Source organism: Micromesistius poutassou (genome assembly GCF_964030765.1).
Source record: "Micromesistius poutassou genome assembly, chromosome: 20".
Classification (NCBI taxonomy): domain Eukaryota; kingdom Metazoa; phylum Chordata; class Actinopteri; order Gadiformes; family Gadidae; genus Micromesistius; species Micromesistius poutassou.
The window spans coordinates 10,795,430-10,817,889 of record NC_140290.1 but is presented as its reverse complement, the minus strand read 5'-3'; the positions used below and the strand labels follow the sequence as shown (position 1 = coordinate 10,817,889).

At 44.6% G+C, this 22,460-nt stretch overlaps 3 protein-coding genes across 3 annotated transcripts in view; all 3 read right to left on the bottom strand.

Annotated features, from left to right (window-relative positions):
• Positions 1 to 569: 569 nt before the first annotated feature.
• On the bottom strand, positions 570 to 4,727 carry LOC311365592 (glutathione S-transferase A-like). The gene is made up of 6 exons (XM_084485172.1): positions 4,487 to 4,727; positions 3,927 to 3,992; positions 3,626 to 3,731; positions 1,647 to 1,765; positions 1,114 to 1,202; positions 570 to 880 (listed from the first exon to the last, which is right to left on the bottom strand). Exons 1-6 carry the CDS (start codon positions 4,652 to 4,654, stop codon positions 748 to 750), a joined length of 681 nt encoding a protein of 226 aa, XP_084341298.1. The 5' UTR covers positions 4,655 to 4,727; the 3' UTR covers positions 570 to 747.
• Positions 4,728 to 6,520: 1,793 nt separating this feature from the next.
• On the bottom strand, positions 6,521 to 9,040 carry LOC311365170 (glutathione S-transferase A-like). Its single transcript, XM_084484686.1, has 6 exons — positions 8,784 to 9,040; positions 8,311 to 8,376; positions 7,633 to 7,738; positions 7,051 to 7,169; positions 6,825 to 6,910; positions 6,521 to 6,712 (listed from the first exon to the last, which is right to left on the bottom strand). The coding sequence occupies exons 1-6, from the start codon at positions 8,949 to 8,951 to the stop codon at positions 6,580 to 6,582; spliced, it is 678 nt and encodes a 225-aa protein (XP_084340812.1). The 5' UTR covers positions 8,952 to 9,040; the 3' UTR covers positions 6,521 to 6,579.
• A 1,505-nt stretch (positions 9,041 to 10,545) lies between these two features.
• The window catches only part of fhod3a (formin homology 2 domain containing 3a), a 57,978-nt gene continuing 46,063 nt past the window's right edge, over positions 10,546 to 22,460 (bottom strand). Inside the window, 11 exon segments of the mRNA XM_084485089.1 lie at positions 10,546 to 12,303; positions 12,742 to 12,906; positions 13,299 to 13,560; positions 14,148 to 14,171; positions 14,794 to 14,998; positions 16,593 to 16,783; positions 17,270 to 17,431; positions 17,651 to 17,770; positions 19,401 to 19,583; positions 20,108 to 20,266; positions 22,047 to 22,187. Coding sequence (XP_084341215.1) covers positions 12,224 to 12,303; positions 12,742 to 12,906; positions 13,299 to 13,560; positions 14,148 to 14,171; positions 14,794 to 14,998; positions 16,593 to 16,783; positions 17,270 to 17,431; positions 17,651 to 17,770; positions 19,401 to 19,583; positions 20,108 to 20,266; positions 22,047 to 22,187 — 1,692 coding nt within the window. The 3' untranslated portion in view covers positions 10,546 to 12,223.

Here is a 22,460-nt window from a genome sequence, read left to right as displayed (position 1 = left end):
CTGAACATGGATAAATAATGCCAGTCTCCATAGCCACTAAGCATGGAGCAGGAATCAAGAAGACGAATCCTCTTAAGTTTAGGCTTCAGGACCTGTAAAATATACCGTAATAAACCTAAAGTTTAGCTTCATAACAACAACAATTATCTCCAATAAAACTTATTTCACTCCTCATGTGAATGAGGCTTTGACATTCAAAACTCGCCTCATGAATGACACAAAGCACCCATGGAGTGGAAACCTATTGAGTAAAATGTAGTTCAGTGACCTCTGCTGGTCAACATGCATGAGTTGCAGGAACAGCAAATATCATTACCTTTTCAGGCCAGAAAAATTATTAGTTAGTTAGTTATTATTATTTAGGATATGCCTGCCAATTCCTGCTAGTTATCGGAGGCCCAGGTTGCAATATGAAACTTGCCAAACAAATGTTGACACACTAAAGGTGATGATTGTCTTAGACAAGAAATTAACTTGCAACAAGTAAAATAAAAAAAATATTCACAAAGGACAGCTCTGGTAAAAGGCCGAACTAGACTCCAAGTTCACTAAGAAACTGCAATGCAACATGAGTGCTACATGTTTATTGTTTCATTAGCATTGCATCACAGTCCCATTTCAAAAATCCCATTCCAATTCTAAAAAGGCACAACTATTTTGTATGGAAACCGAATCAGTACATGTATGCATGTTAAGGGCTTGATATCATCCATGTTGTTTCTTGCAGGAACGTGACATGTGTGCGTCTCAGACGTCTTTTAGTTTGTCCTGTGCCTGGGGGCTCTCTAGCCAGTTCTTAGGCCAGCTGGCTTTAACACTGGGACGCTCCTTCAGCAGACCATAATACTCGGCCAACCTGGGGTAGTTCTTCTCAGAAAGCCTGGGAAAAAGCAAAGAGCAAAGTATGTTAAAGGGGCCAATATTTTTGGAATCAATAGCGTTCTGGTTTACGTTTGAATTCTGTAGTCTGAGTAGTAATGACCAATCACGTTTCAGCGGGCTTGGAATCTATTGGCTATTGTCTGACGACTATTGGCCTTTTACAAGCTCCTTTTGAGTGGTAAAGTGGTTTTAAACCACTGTAAACTGGCTTCACAAGATTGTTCCACCTACCCAAAGCGGAAGACGTAGGCAATGCAGGGGAACACCAACACATCAGCCATTGAAAAGTTCTTTCCTGCCAGATAAGAGCCCGCCCCCAGCTGGACAAAAGGGGAATAGCAAGATGGAGTGGTTAGGTAAGGTTATATTTGTCACATACTGAGTCATACATGTACAAAGAGCAGCGAAATGCCTGCTTTGCCTGCAGAAGTTATCAACAATGCATGACACCAAAGAAAATAAACATAAATAAATCAATATTAATTTAAATGTAGTAGTAATTAAGTATTAATGATATAATCAGGTTCTGATTCAATAAGGAAAAAAGTTAAAACTATGTTTATGAACACCCAATCAGCACATAAATGTTTATTATGTTGTTGGGTTAGTTGTTTATTATTTATGTTGATCTATGTGTGAATCCCAGGGGAATTAGACAAGCCAACTGGCTAACTGGCATGAAGCGAACCAGAAGTACAGTTCAAGTATCTAATACACTGGTTTGACAACATCAAAGTTCAGTGTGTGGGTTTGTGGTTTGATACCTTCTCCAGATAGCCCTCCCAGAGCTTGAGCTCAGTGGTCAAGGCCTCTCTGTGTCTCTTCAGGGCCGAGTCATGTCTCTCTCCCTCCGGAAACTTCCATTCGTAGTAAATGACGTTAGCTGAGCAACAACAGGCAAGAGAGTCGACATCAGATCACATTGCAACATTGTCATAAGTTCCATCTTCTACTGAAAGGTCTAATCCTAAATATGAAGATTTAATTGTGACCTTATTGGGTAATATTCATTTATTTGGGATTGTGGATATGACAAAGGATGAGCAACCCCTACTAGCATCTCTACCAGCACAACCTGGTGCCTATAGGATCGAGCAGGTCTGCCGTGCTTGGCTTCCAAATAATCAAGCAGTGTGCTAAGCAGGTAGCCATGGTGTTGCCATGGCAGCCATGGGGCTGGCTTTTCCCTAGTTTCCATCCAGAGTGTGTAGAGTTAGGCCCTTTTGAACTGTGTTAAAAGGTTTACTTCACGCCACATGACTTCACAGAAATGTATATTATTTAATTACATACATAGTAAGTATATACATTGTATAGTAGCTCTTCGTTACATTACCACTAGTTCATTTAATAGGCCTTAAATTGAATGAAATTCTAAGGTATTTACAGTATTAAAGTATTTGTGCATACCTATTGTTATTTTAATTATATATATATATAAAAAAAATTCATATACGGTATGAGTCTTTTCGCTCGGTTCTCTGTCTCAACAGTAGGGCTAGAACCGAGCGAAAAGACTACAACCAAACGTAAACCGTCCCCCTTTCCGTTTCCGGTCAATGAGCAAGAGTCTTCCAACATAAATCAATTGGATTTACAAAATGCGATAAATATGCAATAAAACACGACAGAAACTGGATTTCGCTACGATACTTGATTTGGAACATCAACGAACACCACTTACCACTCGGTGAGTTGCACATTTCTGAAAACAAACGTTTAGGGTTGTTTTAAGGACAGGTATGTGCATGCCCGTCACCAGCAATTCCGAAGCAGGCAGGGGCGAAATACCCGAGACACGACCAATAGTCAAAATGTCGGTTTCAACCACTCTATATCATCAAACCAGAAAGCGGGCTCAATGTGCAAAATACCGGAATTGTCCATTAAGTGTAATGCATGGCTTCGCTGGCACACATTGACGGCATCTACTATCAAACCTGTGTCTGTATGTTTGTGTGTGTATGTCTGTCTTTGTTAGTCTGTGTGTGTGTGTGTGTGTGTGTGCGTGTGTGGGGCTGATGTTTGTACATCAGCGTGCCTGCATGTGAGTGTTATTTAGAGTAAACACACAGTGTTGATTCTGAAGACCCGCCCCTGTGAGAGGTATTGTTGTGTCTTGAGGCCCTTGATAAAGGCCCTTGATAAAGGCCCTTGATAAAGGCCCTTGATAGGCGGTGCGTGGGCAGTGAATACCTCTCGATGCCAAATATGAGGAAGAAATTAAGAAATTTGAGCCTTTCTCTTCACACTGAAAGGCTCAAATTAAGGAATGAGTACGTGGTCCTTTGCCTTTGGAAATTAATTCATGGCAAACTATCAGACAGAACAGGAAATCGCCCAGCAACGGGAAAGTGTGTGCGTTGTAGATAAACGGGGGTGTTGTGGACAAGCAAGGGGGATGGAGTGGAGCGGCAGGAATTCAACGTATCTATTTACAGTCACCTTCATTGCGGCCTATACCGCCATCACTTCCTTGATAAGAATGTAAGTTCCTGAGCAGGATCTTACTGGGAATGTAGGGTGAGGCTGCTGTGTACAATTATTAATGCCTTCATTAACGTCTCTGGAAAATACACCGGCTGTTTTGAAGACGTTTTTGTCTGATGAAGACTCACGCTGCTTTTCAGGACTACACCTGAATTAGGTTCAAACTTCTATCCAGGTGACCAGGCTTTCCACTCGTCCGAGGTGAAGCACCATGCACTTGAAACAGTGAAGCAGTTGAGCAAGCGCAGCCTACCCATCTTCTCCATGAACGTGACTCCCTCGAACATGCGCTGGTAGGTGAGGGCCTGCTCGGGGGCGCCCATGGGTATAAGCCTGGTGCCCTGGGACTTGAACTGCTCCTGTGGTTTGAAATACGAGCACATGAAAACATACAACAGCACTTTGGCAAGGTCATATTGCATGTCTGCATCGGGACTGGTGTGTGGTTGCCATGGAGCCATGTTTTCAGTCAGACAACAGAAATCAACTTTAACACGTATTACACATAAATGAATGACAGACACAGACACAGACAAACAAACATAATGACTTACCTCAAGGTACAGACATGCTGCATAAGATTCGTTTAGGATGTTGTTTCCATGTTTGAAAGCAGGGAGCTGGGAGGGGAAGGAGATACAGAAAAGATACAAGCGTTCATCATCGTTCGCATTCATTATTTACAATCAGGCTGAAACATTTTTTAATTTCTCTTTAACTATAGACACTGTGTCAGTTGGATTCTCAACTTCTACCAGTCAATCAGCCATTTTATAAAGATCACTCAAATACCATTGAGTATATAATATTCATAGTGTATAAAATAGGAATCTAAAATGATAAATCAAACGTAGGCTAAGAAGCCAAAATTGAGTATTTAATGAAGTATGCATATACTCTTGTATTTTTGCATCATTACCACTTAACCATGCATACAGTACATCCTCCATACGACTGTAAGTTACAGTAGCATACATCGCGTTCAGAGGCACACGATACCGCGCAAGTACTATCAATACCAATGTTATCTGCACCTTAAACTGAAACCATTTGAAAAGCGCTCTGCACACGGCCTAGATTAGATAACAGCCCAACACTGGGCGCATATTAGTACCTGACCCCTGGGGTTGATGTCCAGCACTTCTTGCGATTTATGTTCCCCTTTCTCGAAAGAGAGCAACTTTTGATTGTATCCTTGGAGATTCTTCTCTTCAAGGGCGATCATCACCCTCCAACACGGAGGAGAGCCAGTGAACCACAAAAGAGTCATATCCTTCGCCATTATTAGGATTATTCAAGCGCAAACCGTGGGTGGTAAGTGAGTAGATGTGAGTGAGTGTGCGCAGCCCTGCAGGAGTGAGAAAAATTAGGCTACACACAGTTTTATTGCACTGGGCTATTCTTGCTCAATCCGATTGGTTGGGGGTTGTCCCGACAGTCCCGCCCACACCCACTGCTCTCTCGTTTTATTGGAACGTTATCCAAAGTGATAGTGAGCCAAGGATCGATGGACTTGCACTTGTCGTTCATTGGTTAAATATTACCCAATGTATAGTCTTACATCCATTGTTTAAAAAGTACGTTCCAAATTACTTTTATTTTTTAACCTTTCACATTTTGATGTATCTGGCACTTTATATGTTAATGTATAACATATTGTATTATTATTATTATTATTAGGGTCCGGGCAGCTAAGCTGCCGGGAACCTATTGTATTCCTAGGAATTCTTTCTTCTTCTTCTTCTTCTTCTTCTTCTTCCAAGGAAGTCATACTTCCCATGGGTGAAAACTCACCAAACTTTGCACAAAGGTCCAGTCCCATGCCAGATTCACTCAACTCCAAGGACATGTGCCCCCCCCCCTCCTAGGGGGGGCACAATAAGCGTTTAAATTTAAAAACTTAAAAAATTCCTACCAAACCAACGGTAGATGCTACAGTGTTGAAACTTCACCACAATGTAGCCTCAATACTGCTGAAACTTTTGTCCACTTAAACTCATTACAAATTATGAAGTCCATCACTCTGTTTTTTTCAATAACTGTAAAACTTTTAAAATGTATCTCCTCCCACAATTTTTGCTCAATTGTCACCAAACTTGGTGACAGAGCATCTCCAGACCGTCCTCAACAAAACTTGTTTCTCGGATTTTTGATTAAGCAAAAATTGATCCTACAGTGCATGAAAACGTATGACTGTAAACAGTACTGTAAACGTATACCATCAAATTCTTGATAAATACATTTTCAATCTTCCTGAAAAAAATTGAGAATATTCTGGAGTCATGGTTGATGAAGTTTGGCAAATATCAGAATTTTATCTCAAAAACTGAATTTTTGAGAACATTTTGAATTCTGCTCTCATGGGAACAACTGCAGCCAATGTGAGAGTGGAATTTTTAAACATCATATTTTCTCTTATGAAGCAAAACACTTATCATTAAAAACAAATCACCAACATTTCCATGCTGTCAAGATGCAATTTATGTATTATCAGATTTTTGTTTAGATGACTGAATTTCTGAAATTTTGACCATTTTTTAAATTTGCCTTTACAACAGCTGTCACTCAATTTGTGAAGCCACTGTTGAAATACCACTTGCCAATTAGCTCAGTGCGATAGACAATGGTCTTTGGTTCCAGAGATTGTGGGTTCAATCCTCAACTGGTGCAAATTGAACATTATAAGGTCAACTGTCCTGTCTTCCTATTCTCCTGTTTGTTGCTCAGAATTTGCCAAAATTAGCCCGGACCCGACCCATTGCTGCGCAGCAGCTATAATTATTATTATTATTATTATAAAGCCAGCCAGTATTATTCTGAATATGTAGGCATATGTGTGTTGGTCTTTATTTCTAACCGTTTGTGCCTGTGTGTGTGTGTGTGTGTGTGTGTGTGTGTGTGTGTGTGTGTGTGTGTGTGTGTGTGTGTGTGTGTGTGTGTGTGTGTGTGTGTGTGTGTGTTAGTGTGTGTGCAGGTCAGTGTCTTTGCATGTAACAGGCATGAAATGAGCCACACATCTTAATGACTTGTCACTTAAACCTGCGAGCCAATGGCAACGACTCCTCCTACTGCTGCTAACACAACCAACAACCTACTCTAAATATCTCATGACTCCATAAACATTGCTCAGTTCAATATTTTTATACATTAAAAATACAACAGCCACAACAAACAAATCATTCATATCACTCCATCATATATTGTGTTTCAGAGGTCCTTGAGCACATCGTAGCCCTGGGGGCCCTCCAGCCAGTGGGGGGGCCAGGACGCCTTGATGCTGGCCCTGCCCTTCAGCAGGCTGTAGTACTTGGCTAGTTTGGGGTAGCGCAGCACGGGCAGCCTGCCACGGAAACAGGAAGTGATACGTCATGATCATGGGGTGAAGTCAGCCTTTCGCTTTAGGAATGATTCATTGTTAATCGTTCATCGATTAATTCTGTATTGCCACGTACCCAAAGCGAAAGGCGTGGGCGATGCTTGGAAAGACAGTCACGTCAGCCAATGAGAACGCTCCTGCAAGGTATGCGCCAGGCCCCACCTATTGATAGATACATATATTGATAGGAGTGTGTGTATGTGTGTGTGTGTGTGTGTCCATATTGATATTTGTGGTTGTGTGTTTGTGTGTGTGTGTGTGTGTGTGCGTGTGTGTGTAAATTCATGCGTGCGTGTGCCCACCTGCTCCAAATACTTTTCCCAGAGTTGAAGCTCCGCCCCCAGCACCTCTCTGCTCCTCTTCATGCCTGCCTCACTCCTCTCCTCCTCAGGCACCAACCACTCATAGTAGATCACCGCATCTGAGGTTGCAGCATTACCACACAGTGAACACACACACACACACTACTGCTGTATGGCCTGGATATGTGTGTGTGTGTGTGTGTGTGTGTGTGTGTGTGTGTGTGTGTGTGTGTGTGTGTGTGTGTGTGTGTGTGAGTGAGTGAAATACCCTTTTTCATGTTTTCATGCACTCGCCACTTTGGGACATCAAAGGACTAATAAGATAGAAAAGTATGGTGTAAGTGTGGTGTGGTGAAAACACAATGTGGTTCCTCAGGAACAAGGAACAACAAGAGGAAGCTTGCTTCTTTATCTCATCACATCCAGGACGATGGTGGGTGTGCTTCCACCCGTCCACTTCTCGTAAATTGTGTGAATTTGTGTGTGTGTGTGTGTGTGTGTGTGTGCGCGCATGTGTGTGTGCGTGCATGCATGCATGCGTGCGTGCATGCGTGCGTGTGTGTGTGTGTATAAGGTGCATACTGAGCTTATCGTTGAGTGTGATGCCTTCCACCATGCGTTGGTAGGCCAGGGCTTGCTCCGCTGGGGTCTGGGGGAGCAGCCTGGTACCCTTGAGCTGGTACTGGTTCTACACAAACATTAGGCGAGAGGGGTTGGTCATGTCATATGTCCTACACAGTGTAGACACATATCCTCTCCTTCACCTGAACACCCGTTACCTCATTATTTTATCCATTAAAAAACAACAACAACATACAGTACATTCTATAGTTTTCTACAGGAGAGTGTCAATCATAACCCATAGTTCCAAACGTCTTAACCCTTGCAACCAGTTATTATTATTCAGATTATAAGGGTGGAAGTACCAAGGTTGTGGCTTGGAATGTGTGTGACTAGATTCTAAATTCAAACCCCAATGTCCACACCTCTGTTAGTGTACCTGTAGGCAACCTTGATCAAAATTCAACAACTCCCTGCCTGCTAATGAATGACATGCACTTTGTTTTGTTAAATTAATTTAGCCGTCTGTCAGTATGATTGCTAAATGAATAAATAGTAAACAAACAACATAAATAAACATCAGATTTAACAAAAAATAAATGAACATAGATTTTTCACAGAGAAGACAGGTTAAAAATGTTGCTCTTTTGATTCATATTCATGATCTGGGTATTGTTAGTTTCTGCAAGTGTTGCTTACCTCCAGGAATAAGCATGCTGCGATGGACTCATTCAGGACACTGTTTCCATGTTTGAAAACAGGGAGCTGAGGGGTTGGGAGAAGGTCGATTTAGTTGGACTTGGATATTGCATTTTAAAATATGTGCAAGAAAGTCACACCTCATTGCACCAAGTTGATTAATCTAGTCCACCTGCTGTGTGGACCCAGTATGTAAACACATATAGGGCTATTTTTGAATTAATCAAACAAATGGCTAGGGAGATCCTTTTACCTAAGATAACATAAACCGAAACGATATGCCATCTCAAATGTTTAAACAGCCGTGTACTATTTTAAACAAACATTGGCAAAGTCCATCAAATGGTTGACATTCTTAATTATTGAATAACCAACCCAAGTAACATCAACGTCTGTCTATCTCTCTGAATAATATTCCCTCTCTCTCTCTCGCCTATGACTTTCGGTCCATCCACTTTAAGGCGTAGCCTTACCTGTCCTCTTGGGTTGAGCTCCAGGACCTCGGAGGACTTGTTCTCCCCAGCCTCGAAAGACAGCAGCTTGCGTTTATACCCCTGGAACTTCTTCTCCTCCATGGTGATCATGACTCGCCAGCAGGGCGGGGAGCCTGCCCCCCACAACAGACTCATGGATTTAGCCATCGGGTATCCGCGTTAGGTGATCCTAACGCTGGTAATGTGCATTGACAAACCAATATATTATGATCAACAAATACACCTAACTAAAGCTGTGCCATGGGACCAGCTGTTGTGCTTTATTGAACCTACTAAAATAATAAACGCTTTTACGGACGCACCCACCCAAAGGTCAGCATGAGCAAAGGTCTAGGATTGCTTTGCTTGCTCATGAATGACTGTGCTGCTGTTGAGGAAAATGAAGACACTTTTGTGTATTATGAAATCCCACCATCACTTATTTAACCTGATCTGCCCTCACTGGGATTATTCAGATTAGCATTGCTATGAATGTAAAGGAATGGGATTTTATTGTTTTATGGCTGTAGTTGGAGATGATTATAGAAACATTATAGTATACTGGGGCTTTGGGCCTATATTGTAAGTGAACATAGACTTCTTCTTACTTCTTACTGCTCTTACTTATCTAAACTAGACATGTCACCACAAGTGCATTTTCTGAACAAAATGCGATGTGGTTGCTAGAGCCAACTCGTCATGTAAGCAATATTCTGTGAACATATGCAATGCTGCTGACATACTAATGCTGGCAAGGCCAATGAGCGAGCACGCCAAGTTTCAAGTCTTTGGGCCTCTTTGAAGCTGACTTGTTGTGATTGATTGAAGAATGGGTATTTTTTTTTGGAATGCAAGTTATTAGGGCCCCCAGATTTGGTTGAAAAATGGAGGTCATTTGCATAATTGTATTTTCGCATAAATCTGCCATAATAACCCATTTTTAAGCATCAAAATGAAAATAATACCATAAGGTCGGGTAGCATTAATGAGTATGTCGACCAAATTTGGGTCAGTTGGGTTTACGGGTCGGTTTTTCAGATTTTGTCTAGACGGAAATGATGGTACTTGATACTACTTACTTTTTTAATGCGTAGGAATCATAGGCACTGTACTGATATATGTACAATTCTTGGCAATTATTGATGTGTTTTTTATTTTTTTACGCAAAATGAGGAGGAAGAATGATAACAATAGTTATTATTATAACAATGGTGTGGCTTACTTTTCAACCACACTAATATACTTTTGGTTTGGAATTAGTAATGTAATGACCCACTACACTGGAAATGTCATTCAACTGAATCAAACTATTGTTTAGTGATATGGCGCCATCTGCTGTCCAAAGAGTGAAACTAAACACAGGCTTGGCTCATTGGAAAACGCTTATTAGCCATCTACTCTGTCATGAAAATGTTTTATCCCTGTTTACATTTTCTAACCCATGCCCTTCTTGACAAGACATGTATCACTTTTAATTAGCCTCACATTTGGACGAAAGGTTTTCAGTGTCTTCTGCAGCAACAATTTGACTTCTTATCTTATTTACCAATGTAACTAAACTAAGAACATATTACCATGGGTCATGTTATCATGTTCTCAAAATTAGACATTTTTGAGTCAATAAATGAAATTAATTTTTAGGTGTCTTTGGGTGAAACTGGCCCCACAATTACGTTAACAATTACACACCTCACCCAAAAAAGTGCTTCAGAATCAGACAATATAGTATATACTTTTTTATTATTGCAGAATGTTTCTACAGCATTTCAAGTGTGTGTGTGTGTGTGTGTGCGTGTGTGTAACCATGGGTCTTGCGCATTTACCTTACCCATTTGTAAAAGTGACATTTCTTCAAGTGTGACTGCCGTTTGCCTGTCTGTCCTGGCAGCAGAGTGGGAGTTTTAACAGGTCACTTCAACAGCAGGTAAAAGGCTGGCTGAGCGTACCGACAACACACATTCACAAAGTCCATATAAACTCTCCAAACCAAAAAGGTCAAAACAATTCAGTCAGCGGTGGCCATGCTGTCTGTTTGTAGTTTTGATTGTTTTGTGTGTTCGCACTTTTTCTTAAAATGACAATTCACGTGATTAGGTTATTTAGTGAACCCCTTCACTGTCAGGCTATAATACAAGTTTCTACAGAAAAGAAAATACAAAACCATACAAAATAACACTACACATGCACACTACAGTACGCGGTGGTACTAAGCAGCCGAGGAGGGCATGTACACGTACGGCGCGGTGTTCGCCGCGTTCTCTGTCCTTCAAAATACCGTTATTTTACAATTTAAAACTCTTTCTATTTTCTTCTCTTTTTTTTACACTTTATAAACAGTTTCGCTGAGATAAAAATGTAGTCCTTCTATCCGTATAATTTATTTCGATAAAGCGAGCGCTTTAAAAGCAACGTAAGGTGCAAGATGTCACATCTCTTGGTAACCTGGTGACTCTCTCCGTTTTCATTTATAATAAATTAGAAAATAAAAAGGATCTTCATCTTCGGACGAACAAAAAAGGAACAACCTTTGAACAGTATAACAAATCGTCGAGAATAGCTATCTATTTACTTAGCTAAACCATAAAATGTTCATGTGAGACGTAAAAGTAGCCGGATATAAAAACACAGTGAGAAAGAGATTGAGAAAATAAAAGAGAGAGAGAGGGAGGGAGGGAGAGAGAGAGAGAAAGAGGTCAAACAGGTATTCTGTTGTCCTTTTAGAAATCAAAGGCACACGTGAGTTTGCTTCCACCTAAACCTCACTGTCCTAACCTCTGCACCAGATTGCCTGGCATGACCAAACAAAGGCTGCATTTTGCCCACAAACACACACACAAACATACACACGCAACAGACACACCCATACACACGCACTACTGGTTCTTAGCAAAAGCGTTGCTGTGTTGTGTCGGTGTTGACGTCCAGCTGGGGTAGTCAGAACTACTAGATAGTACAATGTCTGTTTCTTCTGGATCAATCCCATATTAATACCAGTCTTCATGACCTTAGTTCACAGCGTTAAGTAGACTGAACGGCGACGAATATCCGAGTTGCAGATTTACATTGTGTCGAGTGTCATCTCTTTGCGACGCCATTCGACAGGGATGAAACGTGTTTGTGTTTCAGTCTGACTCCCATCATTAGACAACACCTTGTGCTTTACTATTACACTGCATCCCTTCTTCTTTGTGCTAAGTGGTTCCTTACTCAATCCAGGAAGACCTACCCCTGTAGCAAAATGCAATTGGTTGCCTTGTCAGTCACACACCTCGAACAAGCGCGTAATTCGCTAGCGGCCAGGAGCTACGGTGTTGCTGATTGGCTAAGCGGAGCACAACACAATAAAACGGAACAAAAGAAAAACAGGGGAGGGGAGCAGAGGCGGGAGGTGACGGTGTGAGAGATATTAGATCTGGCTGTGTGGCAGCCTGGAGGTCACATCACTGCAGTTCCGGGGAGTCGCACAGCCCCAAAGCAAGGGCCTCCTCTGGGGTGAGTCCCGTCTTCAGGGTGCGCCTCACTGTGGAGAAAAGAACGGAGAGGAATGAGACAAGAGGAAAAGAGGACGCAAACACAGGAGAGAAGTGGGGACGGAAAGAGGAGGACGGGAGATGAGTCAGGAAGAGACCAGTGGGGTAGATCAGAGAAGAGAGGAGCGGAGAGAAGGGGAGGAAGAGAAGAGGTGAGGACGGGAGAGAAGTGCGGTAGAGAGGAGGAAAGAGAAGAGGAGAGAAGAGAGGAGGGGAGAGAAGGAGAAGAGGTGAGAAGAGTGAAGGGGAGAGAAGGGGAGGAAGAGAAGAGGAGAGAAGTAGTCGAGGGAAAGGAAGAAGGGAAAAATAAAGAACAGAGGAGAGGAGAAGAGATGACATAGAAGAAAATAAAGGAAAGAATAGAAACGACAGGAATGCGAAATGACAGTCGTGGACGAGACATCCATCCATTTATTCTACCAACGTACGAGATTTGCGGTTGGCCCGTGACCTCCTCCTCTCGCGGGGCTGGGTTCTGGTGCCGGGCCCCTGCGTGGCCGACCTCACGATGCGCTCCATGATCTCATCGGCCGCGTCGTCGCCGCACGCCGGGGAGTCCTCGGGGGCAGGCGTCCACGCTTGTACAATGCGACCTGATTTGACCACGGAACGCAACAGATTAGAAGACCATGACAGGATTGCTCTCTATCATATGATCATGACATTTTCTGCAAGCTAAACTTGATTATTTTCAATAATGGGAAGAAGAACTCGGTTTGGAACAGCCAGTCAACACAGTAAAGTAATGGGGGAAACCTAGATAACCCTTTAATAAGATTTATTTTTGGTCATTTTTAGCTGACTCTTTGAATCAATAGTCACTTTAATCTACATTTAGATCCATGTCATTATGGAGCAGGTATAGAGACAGGTAAACAGCTAAACACCTTGACCACGTCCTATACCACCACACCATGTGATCGCCAGGCTACGGTTGACCGGCTCAGTGTAACCTATCTCGATTTTTTACGGACTGTTTGCTGACCTCCACGACCGGGGCGTGAGCGTGTCCGTGTGCGCAGCCCGGGCAGCGCGGGGACCTCTCGCTCCCCTTCTCCTCCTCCTCCTCCTCCTCCACCTCCACCTCCACCTCCTCCTCCTCCTCCCAGGCTGGCCCTCAGCACCGCCTTCATGCTCTCGTGCTCGGCCGCGTCCTCGGCGTGGCCCAGGCCCTGGGGCTGCTCGCTCTCGTGGTGGCCACTAGGGGCGCTGCCGCCGCTCAGCCCCCCTGAGCTGTAGCGACCGCCCTGGGAAAGGATGGAAGATGTCTCAGTGAGGTTTATTGATTTGTTTGTATTTATGACTCTATATTTTGAAAGCAGCAGGACTTTGACAACAAAGAGATGCATCACCTAGAGTAGGGGTTTTCTGCGGAATATTGTTACATATCTTTATTTATATTTATTTATATATATATAGGCCTATTGTATTTTGTGCAGTAAAATCAACAATTAATTATTTATCGTGTCAACAGTCAGATAATTAGGATTCCTTTATGTATGTTGTAATCAATGTTGTTCAATATACAGTCACTGTCACAACTGTTCTGTCTTCAAACATACGAATACAAACACAACTTACATGGCCATGCAAAAAGTAAAAAAAAAGCAATCCTTAAATGTTTCATTTGGTCCATTTGGTCCCTGCTGCGACCCGCAACCCACAAATATGAAGCACCTCACTAAACATCCACAATTCCATGTTTCTACGTGAAAAATCTGAAAGGTGCAGCAACAGCAGTTGGATCGCAGTCAGTGTCATGCACGCGTGTTGCACAGAGTCTCACACACACACACACACACATGCAAACACTGACACGTAGACAAAGTGATACCTCGCCCTCCTCTTCTTCATCAGACTACGTGGGAAAGAGAGTCAGGAAATGAAGATCAGAGATTTTGATGAAAATGGTAAAGAAAAATGGTGAAATGGTAAAAGGCAAAGAGAAGTAAAGTGTATAAAGGAAAGGACGTGGGCTGAATATTTGAGGATGTGAAGTGTGTGTGAATGTGTGAACATGTGTCACTACTTATTTATTCATTAAAGCTGACATATTAGGTGTGAGTGTGATTAGCTATTACAAGCCGTTTTGAAAACCGGCCTCTTCTGACATCATGAGTGGGCGTGTCCACCTAGATGTGTGCTGGATAGATCAGACTACCAGCCTACCCAGTGGACTGTAGCACACGTTCATCTATCCGTCATACATCTCGGTGGACACGCCCACTTGTGATGTCAGAAGAGGCCGATTTTTAAAACGGCTTGTAAGGGCTAATCACACTCACACCTGGTGGTATAACATGTCAACTTTAATTCATAGAGCTGCTTCTAGTCAAACTCCCACTGATGTTGGCTTCATATCATTGACGAGTAGTTCCTCCAGCCCTTTACCTAAAGGTAGACTGGTTTCAAACCCCAGACCACCCCCCCCCCCCCCCGCTTCCACCCCTCCCCTCTTCTGATCACGTGACGCAACTCACCGGCGCATTGACGTCCACGATCATCTTCCCGCGGGTCTTGTTGCGCTCGCGGTGGTCGGCGCGCTTCTGCTTCTGCTGCAGCACGCGGTCGCGCGTGGTGCGGTACTCCAGCGCAAACTCGCTGAGGATCTTGCTGAAGCGGTGCACGCTGATCTCACGCACGCTGTAGGCCGGGTGGCCCAGGAACAGCAGGAAGGCATGGAACCTGAGGTGGAGAGAGAGAGAGAGGGCTTTTTAGCGCCTTTTAAAGGCGCCGTAGGTGAGCTTTAAGAGCCCTCGTTTGAGTGTAATTTGCAAGGAATGCCGCAGCCGTCCGTCAGCTGTTAGTGGGGGAAAGGCTCCGTGAGAATGTCTTTTGAGAGTTGATTGCCCCTTGCCTCTTTTATTTCCAATGGAAATTAATATTTATTGTTGTTGTTTTTTATCCTTCTTCTATCCATTGGTTCTGGGAATCAAGCTTGCCTGTCAATCATGTGCACTCAGCCGAATTTGCTCCACCACAGGTGCGTGAATGCAATGGTTCTCAATGGCGGGGATGCGTTAGAAGGGAGGGAGCAGAGACGCAGGGGGCCGTTTTGTTGTTTTGCTTATTCAGAAAATCGGGCTCTCTTTTGCTCCTTTTGGTCTCTCTCTTTACAACTCTCATATCCTACCTACAGCAGCTCTAACCTGCCTAATTCCTATGGCTTTACACACTCCATTCCAGTTGTTATTTTTTTAATAGGTTGTGCAGAACTAGACTTTATTTTTCAATTTAAATGAAATGCTTCAATTGTTCTGGGCCTCACTTCGAGAGACTCCCTTCGCGCGTCCCTTTGGGGGCGGGAGCCTCGCCTCAACGACTGAAGTGTAAATCGAACAGAAATCCATGGAGAGGGGCTGACTCCCCAGGGCTGAGCGGAGTAGCTGTGTGTTTTGACAGGAAGGGAATTTTCTCTGGAAGTGGTCAACAGAATAGTTCTGTTTGGTTTTCCCGCGGGGAGACCAAACCGCCGTTCTTTAGCACATTTGTCCTCCCATTAAAACCATCCCCCGATGCGCTGCATGTGAGGCCGTCTCCATCAACGTGATGCCACTGGAATCCGGGCGGTAATGAAGCGTGCCTGAGATGTTGTGGAGGAAGGGGAAGTCTTGCTTCTTCCCCCTCGCCACAACCTCCACAGCGGCAGACGCTCCGCTAGCGGGAGACGCGTCGCGCACCGCGCCACGGACGCGGAAGGACGGAATGTGCAACCGGGAGGGAGCAACGGTGGAAAACAAAAAACAGGGAACGCACACGCACGCACTCGCTCGCACACAAACACCGAAGCTCAAACTCCGGGTTTAACAAGTTGCCTTCACTGTTTTATGAGTTTAGAGTAAATGGTCAAGGTAATTTGACTGATATTCACCTTTAGCCTCATTGGCTCATATACCACTGTGTTGTCCATGAGCCTCATTGGCTCATATACCACTGTGTTGTCCATGAGCCTCATTGGCTCATATACCACTGTGTTGTCCATGAGCCTCATTGGCTCATGTACCGCTGTGTCGTCCTATTCTTAGCTATGGGTAATCCGCTACATAAGCACATTTTAAACAGTCATTTAGTGAAGCTTAAAGATCGTTTTAAAAAGGACCACTGTGGAAAGTTTACCAACTCCTCTCACAACGTCGTAGTCAAAACAGAACTTGATTTACTCCGAAAAGAGAGAAGATCTGGAATGGATCTTTTCCAGTTTTCTCGGTTGTACGCGTCTGTGGCTCGGTTCCACGCGCGGGGTGTGTGTGTGTGGTCCGCGTTGAGACGGAGGCCCTACCTGTTGATGATCCTGCGATGGACGATCTTCAGGATGATGATGCGCTCGGCGCAGTCCTTGAGGAAGTCCGACATCTTCTGCTTGAGCTGGGCCTTCATCTCGTGCTTGGCGATGACCTTCAGGTGGTCCCAGGACGCCTTGCAGCGGCGCTCCATCTGGGTCAGGGTCTCCTGCAGCTGGTCGAAGTCCACCTGGTGGGAGAGGGTGGAGAGGGAGGGTCATATCCTAGACGATAACCCACGTCGGGGGTCACAATCGGGTTTTATTGGATTGCTTATTTGGCGATTCACTCTCAACTAAAACCACAGTGTCCACCCCTTCCATCCCGCGTCACCTTGCCATGGATTTATGTTTAAAGGTGACACATTATACCACCAAGTGTGAGTGTGAGCGGCCATTAAAAGCCGTTTTGAAAATCTGCTTCTGACATCACAAGTGGGCCTGTCCACCTAGATGTACGACGGATAGATGAGCAACGTGTGCTACAGTCCACTGGGTAGGCTGGTAGTCTGATCTATCCAGCACACATCTAGGTGGACACGCCCACTCGTGATGTCAGAAGAGGCAGATTTTCAAAACGGCTTGTAACGGCTACTCACACCTGGTGGTATAATATGTCCCCTTCCCCTTTAACTAAATCCCATGAACACGACGCCGTAGAGTGACCTTTGACTGACCTTGGCGGACCGTGTGATGGCCCCGATCTCTGAGTAGAGGTCGGAGCTCTGGGGGAAGTTCTCGGCCACCACGGAGCAGACGTGGTGCAGCAGGGACTGCTTGTGCACCGTGTCCTTCACCTCCGGAACCTTCTCCAGGTAGGTCAGCTCGAATCCCTTCGCCTGGACACACACACACACACACAGACACACACACACACACACACCGAAACAAACACACACACACCGAAAAACAAACACACACACAGATACATCATCAGATAAACAGTGAAGGAGGCCTTTCATTACAGCTTTAAGTGATGTAAGTGTGTCGGGAAAAGGAGAAGATCAGAGGGAGTGCGAGGGGAGGGGGTGGGGGTTGGGACGGGTAGGGGGTCTTACGTTGGTGCCGTTCAGGAAGTTACCGATGGCGAGCAGCGTGGAGAGGATGTGGCGTAGCGTCTTGTTCTTCTCCAGCTGCTCCATCCCTTCCTTCAAGTCCTGCAGGGGCTCTGCCACTTCCTAGACACACACACACACACACAGACACACACACACACACACACACAGGCACACAAACACAAACAAATACACAAACAGACACACACACACCCACACAAACACCATTAAAAGTTAATGGAGACATACCATCAGCATGCGCATCTCATTCCAGACCCATGGTGACCTAAGTGTACAACAGGTGGGCCTGTGGTCTCTGGTGTGTTGTGAATCATCAGCAAGTGTTCTGTGGTTACCGCAGGTTGTGTGAGGATGTGTCATCCGTTGCTACCAAAATCTGCTTCTGATTACACAAGCCCTTTGAAGGTTCTATCCAGGAAGCTCTCCTCTATGTGTGTGTGTGTGTGTGTGTGTGTGTGTGTTTGTGTGTGTTCACATGTGTGCGTCTGTGTGTGTGTTATGGGTTCACATGCGTGTTTGTGTGTGTTAGGGGTGTCGGATCTGATTGGTCAAGCCTGAGCCATCGTTGACTGATGGTCAAATCATTTATCATGTCTTTTTAGATATATGCCGCCTCATTTTGCCACACTTAAAAATAATCAATCTGCACGGTTTCCCAAAGCTGCCAGTAGGAAAGGCGCAGAGACTCCGCTAAATGATGGCCAGCCTCTAACTTTTCACAATATGACGAAAATGACGTCAGATTGTGAAAGCATCTGCATTCAATTAAAACAGAAAATATGGGCTTCTATTACCCTGTTATACTAAAATATAGGCTGATATAATACACCGTAATTAATGTAATACGTCGATGAAATTAAACAGTGGCCTGTCTCTTTGGAGACAGAGCTGTTTGTCTCTGCAGAGACACTGCGTGAGTGTGTGTGTGTGTGTGTGTCTGTGTGTGTGTAAGTGTCTATATGTGTGTGTGTGTGTGTGTATGTCTCGGTATGTTGCGCTCTATTAAAGCACTCCTGCAGCCGACCGGTCCCACCGGGGCGAGTGGGGAATGTTTGGAGATCAGAGACAGAACGGAAAACCGTAAAATTTACAGGAGAGCCGACATGTTTTCCATTCTGCAGCCTCGTCTTTGAACTCCGGCCCCTCTTCCTCCCGAGCTGAGTGCATTCCTTGCGTGTACGTGTATGTGTGTGTGTGTGTGTGTGTGTGTGTGCGCGTGTGTATGCCAGGAAACAGTGAAGCGTCATTAGAAAGCTGCACATTTGGTAATTTGTTGTCATGTTGTGATATAATGATGGTGTTGTTGTGTTGCTGGGAATCAAGGAAATACAAATCCATGAAGGAGCAGAGGTTGGGCGTCTTACATGTGGATGTCTGTAGAAGCCAGCAGATAATCAGAATCAAACACAGAAACTTCTGGCTGCGAGTCTAACACTGCGGGCGCTACACTATTATCCAGACCTCCTCACGAGTAAACCACTGATTTGATCCTCTTACAAATCAGAAATATTGTTGTTTATTTTCCCTAAAAATATTTATACAATCCACATTTTTGCTAAAATATATATATATAAAAATAATTTGAATCTAAAATTTGTTTTGGAAAAAGCTTTTGGGGGGGATTAAAATGTTCCAGAATCCGCATTTTTGTAATTCAACTTTTGAATACGGTTTTAATACTGGTAGTTTCTCCCGCCCTGGCCTCCACTCGGTCCCTCCTCCAGCTACACACCTTCTCGGTGGCCTCGTAGTCCAGTTTGAAGGCCCAGAGCTGCAGGCGCGCCGACAGCTCGCTGATGGAGGACAGGCTGAGCAGGAACTGCTCTGCAGAGCCCAGCGGAACGTCAGGGTTTGCCAGCTGGGCCTCCTGGATCCGCTGCTTCTCCTCCTCCGTGGGGATCATGGTCAGGATTTTCTAAAGAGAGAGAAAGATTGGGAGGGAGTGTATGAGAGAGTATATTAGGTTGGGTGCATACGTTGTTTATATGGAGGCCCCAAGTGTGAATCGAACCGTAATTAAGGTTGCCAATAAAGCATGCTCAACCAGTTGAGCCAGATAGGAACATAGAAGTAGTAGGGGTGGTAGTAATTGAAGTGGTGGTATTAGTAGTAGTCGTAGTAGTGGTAGTAATAGTAGGGTAGTGTAGTTGTAGTGTTGGTCGAAGTATGGTCGATAATATACTTTATTTCCAAGCAATGTTTTAGAACAAGCTTTACACAGTGCTTTACCAAGAATAAAACAGAGAGAACAAAATACAAATTTCAGAAAAACAAATATGGTTCTATAAAGCAGGATTAACAATAAAACAACCAAAATGGGTAAAAAAAATAAACAAAAGAGTTTTTAAGAGAGATTTTAAAGAGGTAGCTAGGCTACCATCCTCGTGTTAGCAGTAGTATTCAGGTACTGGGGCTAGCGTCGATCACAGCGGTGCCTACCTCTATGCCCTCCTTGTTGAGCGCGTACTCGTCAAAGTTGACGATGCCCGTCTTGATGGTGCGAGGGGGCGGCAGCACCGTCATTCCGATGTTGATGGCGTTGCTCCTCTTGGAGTCCAGCACTATGATCTCCTGCCGCTTGCCGTCCGCCGCCGTTTTCTGTAGTCACACACACACACACACACACACACACACACACACACACACACACACACACACACACACACACACACACACACACACACACACACACACACACACACACACACACACACATAGGGACATATAAACATTTATACACACAGACACACATGCACATACGTACGTACGCACACACACACACACACACGTAAGCACACACATACAAACAGGCACATATAGACACACTCACACACAAATGCAAACATTCAAGCATGCACCAATGTGCGTGCACACACACACACACACACACACACACACACACACACACACACACACACACACACACACACACACACACACACACACACACACACACACACAGAAAGGGTCAATGTCTCTATCTGTGTCTCCCTTTATAGGCTATTATAGGCTTAGCGGGATCTCCCCCTGAAGCTAAATGGAAAACAGCTGTGGTAAAGGAGTTAGCCTAGCTCGGCTTACCTTTCGCTTTATTTTACCGCCATAGCTTCAAGTGCTACGAAACATATGTGTGATATATATATATAGGAGCCCAGTGTGTAGATACTTGAGTCACATGAATAACGACTTCATAAAACTCTGAACGTAACACTTAAAGCTGGAGAGAACACAGCGAGCCACATCAGAGCAGGTGTTAAGAACTAGCTTGCGCTCGCTAGAGGAAACGCCACATGCAGTCAATTCCGTTATGCCATTCTTACATAACCATAACTATTGCCATATGAGTGCTTTTACTCTCACGCTGAATCGTCACATTGAAATACATATTGAACATAATGTTTGTGTCCGTGAGTTCGATGTCCATCTGCGGGGTCCATTGAAGATAACGTGTTTCGTAGTGTACACGTGACATTTGTAAGGAACCGAGTCCTGGGTTTTTTTAATTAATTTTTTTACATTTCCGGTGGCGTACATAAGAGCATATACCCGGCCTTTGGGGACAGAGAAACGCCGACCAAGGGTAGCCCATGCTTACCAGAGCTACCTTTCCATTCCCACCCTTGAAGAACAATGTTAGCTGATCTCCGTTGACACCCATGTGGGGACCACCCGGGCCGCAGACAGGGAGGTGGGGGGGGTGGGGTGGGCAGGTGACTTAATAATTGGTGCAGTTAGTGGTGTGTGTGTGTGTGTGCATGCGAGTAGTGTGTGTCCTTGAATGGTGTTTATGTGTGTGTGTGTGTGTGTGTGCGTGTGTGTGTGTGTGTGTGTGTGTGTATGACTGTGTGTGCGCGTGTGCGTGGCTGAAATGCGAGGGGCCTGGTTGGAGCTGCATGTCTTTGTGAAACATACTTTTCCCATTTATAGGCCATGTGGGACTAGGAGCCGGGGCTGGTGCTGCTCTACTCTGCTTTGCTCCGTTTGGAACGGCGGAGAACACATAAGCCCTACAAAACCACACAGACCTCACTACTACTACTACTGCTGCTGCTGCTAGCTGACGGGGGGGAGGACTGACTTCTGTTTTTCGCTGTGCTGGATCATCTCCCATCACCCTCATCACCCACCACCACACAAACCACAGGGATTCAGTATAATTAATCTTGTCTGTATCGCCAAATTTAACAACCTTGTGGAAAGTGTTACACATAGTTTTTTTTGTGTGTGGAGGAGGTGAGGTTCTGCCAGACGGCGTATGAAACTAAACAACAAAAGACGGTTGAGCCGAGGTTTTGGACGCATTGTGCTACAGCGTCACAAACAAATGTGTAGAGTGTGAACCCAGCGTGTCCGACACGTGGACCCCAGCTCCCTTTACCTTGGTCACGGCGATCTCCTTGGATTTGGTCTCAAACAGGTGCTCCAGTTTGGCCGTGTCCACCTTGACGGGCTCCAGTTTGGACCAGAGAGAGTCTCCGCTGCGCCCGTAGTCCTGGTACTGGTACTCAGACGGCCGCACCTGTTCACAACCACAACCAGGTGGAACGCATTCAGCAAACCGGGGAGGTGCTTTTATGTGCGCCGAATACCAATGAAACCCCCAAAAAACATTGAGTTCCCAATGCATAACTCAGGAGACCAAGCCCAATAAAGCCAGCAAAACAGAGAAGGCAAAATCATGGAACCATAACAACAACAACCAAGCATTAGCCGGTACACACCGATGAGGTACGTTAACAGGAATAATCTAATAAAAATGAAAGAAAACAAGAAAACAAGAACAAAGAAAAAT

Bases quoted from the DNA above. Each gene is read 5' to 3' on its own strand.
- LOC311365592 (XM_084485172.1), bottom strand. From the start codon at position 4,654: ATGGCGAAGGATATGACTCTTTTGTGGTTCACTGGCTCTCCTCCGTGT. The intron at 3,732-3,926 runs GTAAGTCATTAT...TTCAAACCACAG, and splicing joins CAGCATGTCTGTACCTTGAG to GAGCAGTTCAAGTCCCAGGG. The intron at 1,203-1,646 runs GTATCAAACCAC...CCTTTTGTCCAG, and splicing joins GGGAGGGCTATCTGGAGAAG to CTGGGGGCGGGCTCTTATCT.
- LOC311365170 (XM_084484686.1), bottom strand. From the start codon at position 8,951: ATGGCTAAATCCATGAGTCTGTTGTGGGGGGCAGGCTCCCCGCCCTGC. The intron at 6,911-7,050 runs GTGGGCACACGC...ATCTATCAATAG, and splicing joins GGGAAAAGTATTTGGAGCAG to GTGGGGCCTGGCGCATACCT. The intron at 6,713-6,824 runs GTACGTGGCAAT...TTTCCGTGGCAG, and splicing joins GCCCACGCCTTTCGCTTTGG to GCTGCCCGTGCTGCGCTACC.